The sequence below is a fragment of the Schistocerca piceifrons genome, chromosome 1 (assembly GCF_021461385.2).
Source record: "Schistocerca piceifrons isolate TAMUIC-IGC-003096 chromosome 1, iqSchPice1.1, whole genome shotgun sequence".
Classification (NCBI taxonomy): domain Eukaryota; kingdom Metazoa; phylum Arthropoda; class Insecta; order Orthoptera; family Acrididae; genus Schistocerca; species Schistocerca piceifrons.
In genome coordinates this window covers 723,443,160-723,456,533 of record NC_060138.1, presented here as the reverse complement: position 1 = coordinate 723,456,533, position 13,374 = coordinate 723,443,160, and the positions used below count along the sequence as shown (strand labels likewise).

At 43.5% G+C, this 13,374-nt stretch overlaps 1 protein-coding gene across 1 annotated transcript in view; it reads left to right on the top strand.

The window, feature by feature from the left end:
- Positions 1-13,374, top strand: part of LOC124772482 (follistatin-related protein 5-like) — a 503,208-nt gene that overhangs the window by 245,830 nt on the left and 244,004 nt on the right. The window contains exon 2 of the mRNA XM_047249332.1: positions 2,100-2,166. Coding sequence (XP_047105288.1) covers positions 2,107-2,166 — 60 coding nt within the window. The 5' untranslated portion in view covers positions 2,100-2,106. The remainder of the gene's footprint in view (positions 1-2,099; positions 2,167-13,374) is intronic.

The following is a 13,374-nucleotide window of genomic DNA, read 5'->3' as shown; positions in this document are numbered from 1 at the left end:
GTTGAGACAACGGTACAACACATGAAGTTCAACAACTATTTTAGATGAGTTTGAGGACATTAGAGTTGAACCTCCCATCACGACGAGGCCATTACAGACGAAGCACAAGCTAGGATTGCGAAAGGATGGGCAAGTAGTATGCGCGTCTTGTTTTTCAAAGCATCCCCATATTTGGCTCAAGCCATTTACGGAAGCAACGGGACTCCTAAACCTGGTTGCCCGAATCAAGCTTTTCAGCTGTCGTTGCCACCTCGTTCGGTGGTCGTAGTGCCTTGTCGAGAGTTGCTCAGGACTTCATTCCTACGAATCAGGTTACCTGCATGTGGATCCATAGTAATTGGGAAGGTACAGTTACGAAACGAGTAGTGTTACATAAAGACACAAGACAAATACACTCCTGGAAATGGAAAAAAGAACACATTGACACCGGTGTGTCAGACCCACCATACTTGCTCCGGACACTGCGAGAGGGCTGTACAAGCAATGATCACACGCACGGCACAGAGGACACACCAGGAACCGTGGTGTTGGCCGTCGAATGGCGCTAGCTGCGCAGCATTTGTGCACCGCCGCCGTCAGTGTCAGCCAGTTTGCCGTGGCATACGGAGCTCCATCGCAGTCTTTAACACTGGTAGCATGCCGCGACAGCGTGGACGTGAACCGTATGTGCAGTTGACGGACTTTGAGCGAGGGCGTATAGTGGGCATGCGGGAGGCCGGGTGGACGTACCGCCGAATTGCTCAACACGTGGGGCGTGAGGTCTCCACAGTACATCGATGTTGTCGCCAGTGGTCGGCGGAAGGTGCACGTGCCCGTCGACCTGGGACCGGACCGCAGCGACGCACGGATGCACGCCAAGACCGTAGGATCCTACGCAGTGCCGTAGGGGACCGCACCGCCACTTCGCAGCAAATTAGGGACACTGTTGCTCCTGGGGTATCGGCGAGGACCATTCGCAACCGTCTCCATGAAGCTGGGCTACGGTCCCGCACACCGTTAGGCCGTCTTCCGCTCACGCCCCAACATCGTGCAGCCCGCCTCCAGTGGTGTCGCGACAGGCGTGAATGGAGGGACGAATGGAGACGTGTCGTCTTCAGCGATGAGAGTCGCTTCTGCCTTGGTGCCAATGATGGTCGTATGCGTGTTTGGCGCCGTGCAGGTGAGCGCCACAATCAGGACTGCATACGACCGAGGCACACAGGGCCAACACCCGGCATCATGGTGTGGGGAGCGATCTCCTACACTGGCCGTAGACCACTGGTGATCGTCGAGGGGACACTGAATAGTGCACGGTACATCCAAACCGTCATCGAACCCATCGTTCTACCATTCCTAGACCGGCAAGGGAACTTGCTGTTCCAACAGGACAATGCACGTCCGCATGTAACCCGTGCCACCCAACGTGCTCTAGAAGGTGTAAGTCAACTACCCTGGCCAGCAAGATCTCCGGATCTGTCTCCCATTGAGCATGTTTGGGACTGGATGAAGCGTCGTCTCACGCGGTCTGCACGTCCAGCACGAACGCTGGTCCAACTGAGGCGCCAGGTGGAAATGGCATGGCAAGCCGTTCCACAAGACTACATCCAGCATCTCTACGATCGTCTCCATGGGAGAATAGCAGCCTGAATTGCTGCGAAAGGTGGATATACACTGTACTAGTGCCGACATTGTGCATGCTCTGTTGCCTGTGTCTATGTGCCTGTGATTCTGTCAGTGTGATCATGTGATGTATCTGATCCCAGGAATGTGTCAATAAAGTTTCCCCTTCCTGGGACAATGAATTCACCGTGTTCTTATTTCAATTTCCAGGAGTGTATTTAAGGTGTTAGGGCACTCCTAAAGAAATTAGCATCTTATTTTCGGGACATAAAAATGCAGTGGTGAAGTATTTCTACAGACAGTTACACTTATTTCTAAGCAAGAGATGTTGTAGTATTTTCCCTAACACAATAGTGAGCCGCTCCACACGCTAGAAAATTCAGATTTCAATATGTAGAAGTTTATGATACATGTGTTTATTTTGGTGTGCAACCCAAATAATATCTTCATTTTATCATCTGATTTCTGTTCTCGCTAAAGTGTGCCATCTGTTCTTCCAGAAAAACCATGATGATGTGGAAAGGCATTTTGCTGCTCGGAGCCCTTATCGCAGCAGCTGAAGCAAAGGTAAGAACATGATTCAACTCAAATCTCAAGTAGCGTTCATAGCACAGCAGCATTCACTTTCAAATCTTAGTTCCGTCTGGAGAGTGTGACAAAAGCTCAAGACTTAGCAACTATTTTTATTTCATTTGCATCATATATGCACTCTTATTCATGGACCACGATACATTTTGCAGTATTTGGTAAATGATATAGAAAAAGTGCTTACCTATTATTAATAATGTGTGTAGTCATGATATATTCACTTTTGTATAAGGCACGACTTACATTGATCTTTTTGAAGTATTTCTCATGTATAGAGTGTCTCCATAAGATACCAACAAACTTCATGTGATTGTAAGGGCCAGTACAAGGAACAAATTGAGTATAGGACTCAGTTTCTGCTGACTTATCCAAGGACGCTGCAGAGCGTCTAAGTTGAGGGATTAATCGTGTTCAGGTAGGACAACCTTTCGCAAATAAACGTAAATTTGTACGCTTTACTGCGTTGTGACAGATGTAGAGGCGTTTGACGCCATCTAACGACTTGACTGCTGTCAGCCCCGTGGTCAAGGATTCTGCGTACGAGCCATCAACGTCAAACCTCACTTATGCTGACAAAAGTGTGTTCTATGACTTCGTCGTTTTGCACCCTTAAGGGAAGTATTACTTGAAAGAGAGACGAATGAGGAGTAATTCCAGGAATGATAAGGGCCATAAATGGGGAAATCCACCGACATAAGCGTCTTATACGAAGGGCAGATTCTTGCGGCATGGTGCCTGGAAACATCTCGGAAACGGCCAAGCTGGTCGGTTGCTGCGGTGAGCATCTATTGCAAGTGGTTGATGGACGAGGAGGCGACAAGCTTTTAGACCTCTACGCTCTTGGCCATCTATGTTTCATCACAGTAGTGGAGGTCAGCTTCCCCTTCTGGAAAGCAGGACAGGAGGCCGACTGTGGAAGTTTTGACGACAGAGCACAATGCTGGTGTGGGCACAAATGGTTCGGAGCACACCGTTCGGAGCACTTTCTTGAATATAGCTCTGTAGCAGATTAGCTGGAGTACACCGTACAATACGTTTTTCTGGACATGAGGCACTGCAGCAGACGAATCTTACATGTTCCCATGTTGTCCCAACGACATCTTCCTTCACAATCTCAATGGGTTGGGGATCATCGATATTGAACCGTTGGTCAATGGAAAAGTTTTGCTTGTATGAGGTGCCGCTTGAGTTGTTCAATATAGTCCTAAGATGCTATAGATCGCCTGTGAGCTGCTCCCCATTACATCCTGTGAGTTTAAAAGAAGAAAGTTCGCGCAACTGATAACGGTTTGTTAAGTGGAAATTCCATAAAACTACGAAAGGAAACGAATGGTCACTATAACAGTCTGGTTTATTACCAAGAGGCAACAAAAAATGTTTTACTGCAAACAATGGAAACTCCAGCACTGGTTGTATAATTTTGAAACCGTGTTTGCACACGGACACTCCAGCATTGGTCATATAAATTTTAAACTATCTTTTTATTATTGCATATTGATTTCATTCACAGAGTGATCATCTTCAGTGCAAGACTAAGTCCAGTGGACTCATAGGATCATGCCCAAAATATAACTTCAAACGTAAGTGTTCATAGTGAAGAACGTGCCAATTAGCAGGAATGATTCAAAGAGACTGAACCTGACTTGCTAGTTAGAATGTTCTTCGCTGTGAACACTTACGTTTGAAGTTATATTTTGTGCATGGTTATATGAGTCTACTGGACTTAATCTTACACTGAAGATGATCACTCTGTGAATGAAATCAATATGCAATAATAAAAAGATAGTTTAAAATTTATATGACCAATGCTGGAGTGTCCGTGGTTTGCCAGGTTTGCAATACTCGTCATGTGGTCGTGATGCACAAATTTCCTAATGGAATACAATCTCAAAAAAAAGGAAAGATTTAGCCGCTGGATCAAGAATACAAACATTGAACAAGTGTACAAGGGATTGTAAACACAAACTATAGTCTTGGCACAGGTGAATGAATATATATAACGGCGTCGCCGATATTGCCAGTGATAGTAGAAAAGGTTAAAGATTTATAGAAAAGACTCAGAAATTCTTGAACGGATACTAATACTCTCGCCTAAGCGCATGATAGGTGCAACTAGCTGTAAGTGAATGTTAGATCTCCACATTGAAACTCTGACGCAAGTTAACTGACTTCACGCTAGGCTCGTCTATTATATGCAACAACAGACCCTGCTTACCACTCTGAAGATGGCCGGCCTTGGTAGCCGAGCGGTTCTAGGCGCTTCAGTCTGGAACCACGCGACCGCTACGGTCGCAGGTTCGAATCCTGCCTCGGGTATGGATGTGTGTGATGCCCCTAGGTCAGTTAGATTTAAGTAGTTCTAAGTTCTGGGGGACATGATCTCAGAAGTTAAGTCCCATAGTGCTCAGAGCCATTTTTGAACTCTGAAGATGTGTGAGGAACCGATGATCTCATCAGTTTGGTCCCTTAGGAAATCACGCACACAGAAAATAGCTGCAGCGGTGGTTGAAAATTCTAAGCTCCGCTCGGCCTCTGTATTCTGCTCTAAACTGGAGACATTTTCCTCTGCAGGTCTAATACCCAGGATTTGGCCTCACGCTCTGAAGCAAGTTGTCTTCTGCAGGAGCCTAAGGACAAGTGTGCTGCCTTCAGTCTTCATAAAGCAAGTGTTCTCTAACTTTTCTGTACGAAACTTGGCTTGTTCTGCCAGCATCAGGATCTTCCCGGCCAATTGTAACAGACCTTGCGTATTCGGCCCAATGATAATTTAATAAACAAGCTTAATAATTTCCTACTCCTGCGGATTTTGTAGTGGTCAACCACTAAGTTATATTTGTCCCATGGTGCAGGAAAGAATACAGAAAATTTCACCACTACTTGATTGATTTTCAGTCTTGGCCAACCAAAAGAAATCCACGTTAGCTACGCTGGCCGTTATGGCTGCTCTCATGTTGTGTGGCTTTCAGATTCTTGTCTTAAGTAAAAAGGATTCTTTTTGCTTCCAGCACAGTACAGTTCTATGCCACTATGCCCATCCTCAGTCCAAGCTCCTGCTTGGCTGGTATGGCAGACTATCCTCCTTCGCTCTGTACCTGCACAGAGAATGGCTTTCAGCAGAAACAACTTTACTCTTCGTTACCATAAGCGAAACTTCCTTTTTGTGAGACACCTAAAATCCACAAGGCTGCTGTAATTACAAGACTGCTTCACCACACGCGAGGAAAGGGAATATAAACACACTTAGAAACGCAATCATTGCCAGTAGTGAATATTCTTTTCCACTTTTCATGCAGCATTAGTGATTTGACTTGCCTGACTATTGGGATCTACATATTAAATTATAAAACAGGTGACACGACGGTTTAGGAATCTGCTGCTTCAGACACGCAGCTCGCCTCAGACGCACATCGGTGGTGCTAGTATTAGTTTACGGGGACGTGGCCTTCCGTGGGACTTAAATGTAGTAATCGAAGGCACCAGACACATCCCTTAATGTGCCCTTTTCAGCAGCGACGATATGTCCCGCCAGGATGACATTCCATATCGCAAATCCAGAATCGTGCTACACTGATTCGAGTAGCATGATAGTGAACTCACGTTAGTGGCCACCAAATTCGCCTGATCTGATATGGATCTCATCTCGGATGCTATCGAGCGCAAGCACCGCGCCCGCAAACCATTGTCCTGTAATTTACGGAGCCGGGCGGAGTGGCCGTGCGGTTGTAGGCGCTACAGTCTGGAGCCGAGCGACCGCTCCGGTCGCAGGTTCGAATCCTGCCTCGGGCTTGGATGTGTGTGATGTCTTAAGGTTAGTTAGGTTTAATTAGTTCTAAGATCTAGGCGACTGATGACCTCAGAAGTTAAGTCGCGTAGTGCTCAGATCCATTTGAACCATTTTGTAATTTACGGAAACTGCATTACTTGTAAACATGTGGTGCTACATACTTTTTGAAACCTACCAAGGTCCCGTCGAATCCATATCAGGCAGAATCGCCGTAGTATTGCATTTCAAAGATGGGTCAACGGGCTATTCAGCAATATATATACTGTGACACCATTCCAGACCTTCGGTTTTGCTGTTTGATTATCTTTTCACTTCTCATTTGGCATGGAGCTACGTGACCTGCCATAACAACGAATAAAGTTATGTGCCAATGGAATACTGGTCTTATATATGAGTGAAGCTTATCGCACAGGAGTGAAGTAGGATTTTCTCTTGCTTCCTCGCCATCTACTAGATGAAATTAACGTCTTTACTTAAATATGTCCATGCACTGTATCTTTCTTATATTTCTTATATTATTTCTGACTGAAGAGTAAATGCTTTGATGTTATTTTTCTATTGTTTGACCAATTGATGAGTTTTGTACAGGCACAAAGATGAACTGTAAAAAAAAAATAATTAAGGCGAATTGTTCTCGTATGTTTCCATAAATGTGTCGTTCCGTCCGAAACAGAAACTGTCACTCTTGTATCTTTGCACATACAGATGCAATAAAAGTACGTGTACATATATCAAGTGAATATAAAGCACAGAAACAGGTGGCATTAAATGAAAATGAAACGAAACTGCATTATAATTTATCCATTCTTGGTTATAAAATCTTCACGCGCAACGACAAAAAATCGGCCAAATAGTCTTTCATATTTAGTACACATCAAACAAGATGAAAATACCAAGTAAGTAGAAGGAAATATCCTTAAAGGTGAGTTCAGCAAAGTGTAACAAGCAATTAAAAAGCTTACTGGAATAACAGAGCACATTTAAGATTTGGTTCTTGGATTCAACAAGCATACTTACGTTCACATTGAAAGTAATTAGTCTGTATGTTACGGCATCCCATGTAACTCTAAATGGTATTCAAGAATCTTTGCACATTGATTTTACGCTGCCAACCCCGTTTCTGTCTCTGAAGTGGTTGTCAACCAGTTCTATTGGATACCAGTATGAACGAACACAGTATGCAAATACGAAACCTGTGATCATATTGCAGCCCAATAGTTTCTCCATTCGCAGCACCATGTCTCGCATCTTAAATTCTAATCCTCTTTCTTCTTTTGAAAATTTGCATACCGCGGGAAGAGAAATGTAAATTGCGACACTAATACAAATATGTCTGACATTTATTCGGTTGCAAGTAGTTTCAATTAACTTTGACCTGGTTATCAGGTACTGAAAGAACCTGCCCGCATGGCCGCTCACGTTAGCACACCGGTACCGTCCGTATTCGGGAAAAGGCGCCGGCCCAGGGTCGAATAAGTCCAACAGATGAACGTCGAGAGCCAGTGGGGTTATTCGGCCGTTTTCCGTATCCTACTACGTGAATACTGGGCTGGTACTCATATCCCACCTCATTTGCGCTATTTGCAAACATTTAGAAAACCGTCTCACACCTTAACATGGATAATACTACACACAAACAATAGGAGACACAATTTCCATCCGAGATGGAAGGGGGGGAAGGGGTAGGGGTGACTATAGGAAGGGCATCCGGCTACCCTCTCTCACTAGCACTGCAAAATCCAGATTAACATGCCGACCCCTTGAAGATACAGGATAGCGCCAGGAAGAAGAAAAAAGATCATCTGTTAATGATCATAGCTTTCATTTGAGTTTCCGAATAGCAGCCATTATGCGTCTATCTATATAGCAGAGGTTCAAAAAACCGCTTCAGTTGTAAAGTTATTTTATTATCACACGACCGGTTTCGGGCTCTCATAAGCCCATCTTCAGGTGTCGTAACTTGGCGCTGTGGTCCCGGAGCGCCACGTTGGACGTTTACTACTCCCTGTTCTGCGCTCATTGGTAGCACACCGCACCTAGTGCACGTCCATCGCGGCGCTCGGGGACCACAGCACCAAGTTAGGACACCTGAAGATGGGCGTATAAGAGCCCAAAACCGATCGTGTGGTAATAAAAGGACTTTAAAACTAAAGCGGTATTTTCATCCTCTGGTGTAATGCTCATTTGCGGATGTTCCTCCAACAGGATAATTTGGCTACCTATACAAGATATGCCTCAGAGCGTGCTGTATGATGTTGCCTCACTATTTAAATCCTTTGCTGTCAATCGGCCCATACTCACGGCCCTTCCCTATAATTCTGTTGGTGTATCTCGGCCTTTATGATCCCGTTACCAACGGAAAATCCTCCAAATCGGTGTCCAAGCTATGAGAAAATTTTTGGAAAAAGAATTTCATCCTGTCTTACATTATAGTTCATTACATCCTTTCTTGCAGTGTAGTTCAAGGTAATATGAAAACATCTTGTGCCACAAAGTCATGGCTTATTGACATTTATCGTATTTGAGTAACAATTCGTAGTGCAATTTTGGTTGTCTTCAAAACTGCTTTTAAGTGTTGAGATATTATAAATGTAAAATAAATACGTTGCGTAGTGAATATACCTTTGCCCAAATATACATTATTTATAATTTAAATGTTATAGCTGTGCAACGTCCTATATAATGAAGTTCGACATTTATCATTTCCAGTTCATCTCTTTTTTTCAACATTCAAAGCACTTAAGCTGGCAAAGACCCCAGATTCATACTCTATTTCTTTTGCCGTCGACGAATTTTCGTAAAAGATGTACCATGGCAAGAGGGATTAGTGCTAGTGTTCGTGTAATTTAATTATATCTGGCGTGCTGCCACAGTAATTTATATTTACAACGGTAATAGACTCTCATGGGTCCCGCAGACATTAGACTACCTAAACAATATATTTCTTATGATATTGAATATGACTTTATTGTGTCAATGGTGAGGCGTAAGCAAATACAGATTCATATAAAGACATTAGTAGAGAGATGGTCTTCTAGATGAAATACTCTGTCTCATACATCACCTCCACGGCGACACAAACATGGCCCACCGATGGACAAAATTCACCACAGAAATGTGAAAGCCTTAATGGAATTCTGCATAAAAGTGGGCTGCAAATAATCACACAGATATGTTTTAAATATGTGTGTGATACAAACGTTGTAGGCACGCTAATCCGCAAAATTAGAACAAAGGTAAATAGAACATCCAACACAGAGAACCAAACAAGAGGCCGTCAACATCAAACACAAAATGCGAAATACGCCACCTATTCTGATATTCAAATGAAAGGTAGGAATGTTCTTTCAGTAACAGATCTTCTTTCTTCTTTTCCCGATCTTATCCCCTACGTTCTTTACAAGCCGTGGGGCAACACCTTATGAAGGTATCTTGTTATTTTTCCCCGTCACAGACCTTACAAATAACCAATCGAGGGTTACGTATTCAGATGCACACCCAGACATTCTTTCTCAGAAACTGCGTAGTCATTATCGAAAACAAATTTGTAAAGTGATGTCAGTATAATTATAATGTTAGTTTGACAGAAGTACAGTACTAATCAAACAACAATTGCAGACACTGTGAAAAAACAGCCCAATTATCAATAATTCCGTCTTTTAGGCGTAAGTTCTCGATTGAAGCAAGCCGAGGTAAAGCATCATTGCCCGTAGGCAACAAATTGTAATAAGAAATAAAAGAAGCTGTCAGCAATACCGGTGAGTGACTGTACGCCTAAGAATTTTTTTTTTTAAAGCTGTTAGTGACATTAATGACCCTGCTTATATTTGCTATCCATATTCGTTACATTTTGCAGTCAAATGAAAAAGAACCCACTGAGTATGGAGTAGCGGCACATTAACGTATAAACAAAAAGAAACCGTGTTTTGCTCAAGGCGCAATTCTTATGTCTATCTTTATTGTTTAAGCAAGCGTGGATGTAAACAGTGAGCTTATTTCAAAAAATTCTATATGAATATTTCGTGTCCTTTTTTTAAATTCCTGTTTCATTTTCTAGCAAACCTGATTTTCACAGAGAAAACATATTTCGCAGTTTAAAATAAAGAACACGTTCGCATTATTATATCATAATAACAGACTTACAGCAATTAGCGAAAGGAAGATGTTGGTATAAAAGGACTGAGAGAACAGACCGCAGTAATTATTAGAAAATGAGACACTGTAACAAAGAGCTGTTGCCACAATAGCCTTCTCTGGCCTGCGGCGGCGTTTCGCTCACGTGTATTATTCTTTGGTTTATCACATCCCTCGGAAAATCGCCACTGTTCTGCTCCCAAAGCGATTAAAAATACCTCGTCGCTTGAATAAAAGGACTGTGCATTACCTATCTTACTTCAGTAAATATTGACTAAATTCCATATAGATATAGAAATACTGTTTGCCAGAAAATATTTCGAACGTGAATCGTCAGCGTTCCCTTGTGTAGTACGTCATCGATGAGCAAAATTTACTTCTGTTTTGGCTCTTTCTCATTACCTATGGACATAAACAATAACATTTCGGTAATACGATAATAATCTTCAACTCACTCAGACGATGTGTGTAACGCTCGTAGTAAAACATAGACTGTTATTACCAGAAGAAAATTGCATACAGATAAATGTCAGAATTTCTCAACCACTGTCCACATTCGGGTTAATCTGTTTCTAGTTTCCTGGTAATAATCCGACCCCAACACCAAAACCGACTGAAAGTCACAAATCATGTTGATCAGGCAGAAAAAGACTTATCAGAAAAAGTAGAGTCTATCTTTGATGAATCATTTGAAGCATATGAGTTATTGAATTAAATGGCAGTACTGTAACGGTAACACACAAAGGGCGTTGAGTAAACAATGTAACCCATTTTTCCGCAGCCAATTTCAGTAGAAAAAATTGAATTTGTTGCGGGCCATTGTGGTATATTCGGGCTTCAGCCTCGATAGTTTCATTTAGATCCGATAGGTGGCGGTGCTATACGTAGTCTTCAAAATGGCGTCTGTAGCCGAGGTGCTTTCCAAGCAGAGAGCTATCATTGAGTTTATTTTGGCGGAAAATCAGAGCGTCTCAGGGATTAACAGACGCTTGCAGAATGTCTACGGAGCCTCAAACAAAAGCAGGGTGAGTCGTTGGGTGAGACATCTGTAGTCATGGCAAGAAGGTCGCACAAATCTGTCCAATCATCCGGGATGCCGGTCAGCCGCACACAGCTGTTTCCTTCTTCAGTGTTAGAACGTGCGGACACACTCATTTGAGGTTATCAACGGATCGCAATCAAACACCTCGCTGTACGTCTTTGTTGGTAGTACTCACACGCTCGTCCACCAGTTGGAGTGCTCAAAGCTATATGCCCGCTGGGTTCCTCATCGCCTAACAGAAGACTATAAAGAGCAGCGAAGGGCGATCTATGCGGAACTGCTTGCGTGTTACGAGGGCGATCGTGATAATTTTTTTGTCGAACATCGTCACAGGCGATGAAACGCGGGTTCATCACTTCGAACCGATAAAAACGGCAATCCATGGAGTGGCGCTACACCACCTCTCCCCTGCAAAAAAAAAAAAAAAAAAAAAAAAAAAAAAAAAAAAAAAAAAAAAAAAAAAAAAATTCAAAGCCGCACGCTCAACCAAGAATGTCACGGTGACGGTGTCCTGGGACTCTGAAGTGGTCATTCTGTTTGATGTCCTCCATCATGGTGAAACGATCAGCTCTGAATTGTACTGTGCTATCCTCAGGAAATTGAAGAAACGACTTCAACGTGTTCGTCGCCACAAAAATGCAAACGAACTTCTCATTCTCCATGGCAGTGCAATGCCTCACCAAGTCTGCCCACCCAAGAGAAGCTCACAAAACTTCGCTGGACTTTCCTTCCTCATCCACCCTTCAGCCCGGGTCTCGCACTTCCGACTTCCATCTGTGTGGCCCAATGAAGGATGCACTTCGCAGGAAGCAGTACGTGGATGATGGGGAGGTTATTGATACAGCAAGACGTTGGCTGCGACGTAGACCACTAGAATGACACCATGCGGACATACGGCCCACACGTGGCATTGAAGGAGATTATGAGTGAAATAGGGGTTTGTAGCCAAAAATGTGAGGAATAATGTGGTGTATTGGAATCATGAATAAAACCAACCTGCTTTCAGGAAAAAAAATGATTGCATTACGTACTGAACGCCCCTCGTAATTTACATCGCTATGGACGTATTCAATAATCCCAAGTTATTTCGTGTTATTTATATGACTCTGTAGCTGCGACGGTCGGCGAGTACAAGTCGCTATTTTGAACGACAGCGCAGGGTTCCCGGTTTTCAGGGCACAGGGACTGTTCTCCTATATGGAGACGGCAGTCTCTGCTTCATTTAGCTAAAGCACGGTGGCGTGTCCCGACTTGGTGGTTTTCAGAGGCGAGTGTTTCCCACAAAGCGACTGGCGTTTCTTAATACGAAATAGCAGTGCCTGTGTTACTAAGAAGAACGTCGCAGTGTTCCTGACAGCGTGGAAGAGGCAAGTTTTGATCACTCTGTGGCGGAGGTGATGTGACTGTATGTATTTCAGCAATCTGTTGTAATTCTCCCTGAGTTTAAAGTGCAGAAAGTCTTGAGAAGTGCGTTTCCCCGTGCAGGTATGGGAATTGTCTTACTAAACTGCCTGTTAGCAAGGTAAGCGTTGTTGTTTGGCTAATATACACTGACTATTTCGAAACAAGCCGCCTAACAGAGCGTGGAGTAAGCAGCTAGTTGGATATGTTGTTGGTTATCAGACGCAAGGGTTATTACAAGAAAATAGCGTTTCGCTCCGATGGAAATTTGAAGTGTGGTGTTCTCGCTTATGTCAATATCCACTTTGACTTCAAACTATGTTGTTTATAGAGGTGATGGTGTAAACTGGTTAGCGACAGGGTAGTGACCAACTGTAGTATTCGTTGTCCAATCCAGTGGTCAGATTTCGGAGTTTTTTGAAAGTAGGCAGATGGCTATATGGTATTGAGAACGTGACTGTTTTATCCCTTTCTTGGGGGTCAAGATGAGGGTGGCGGTCACACAGACAGCATTTGTGCCGCAGTGTAAAGGCATTAGCCAGGTCCCGCAGCAAATATTTTTCAGGAATCCTACAAAACAGTATGTCACGTGATTTGTCCTGTGCACAGCATGGCGTGAAGAATCTATCGCGGCCGCCCTTGCGGCATCGTCGGAACGGAATACCCAAAACCACAAACAATAGTGAACGCTTCAGCGCATCACCAGATAATGTAAACGCTCCCTACCAGAGCAGGAATAGAGAAAGGAGGACACATGAGATTATTAGCTTTTCAATTTTTGTTATTATGGTGAGTGTTCCAGTTCAAGAAACGACTTTTATAAATC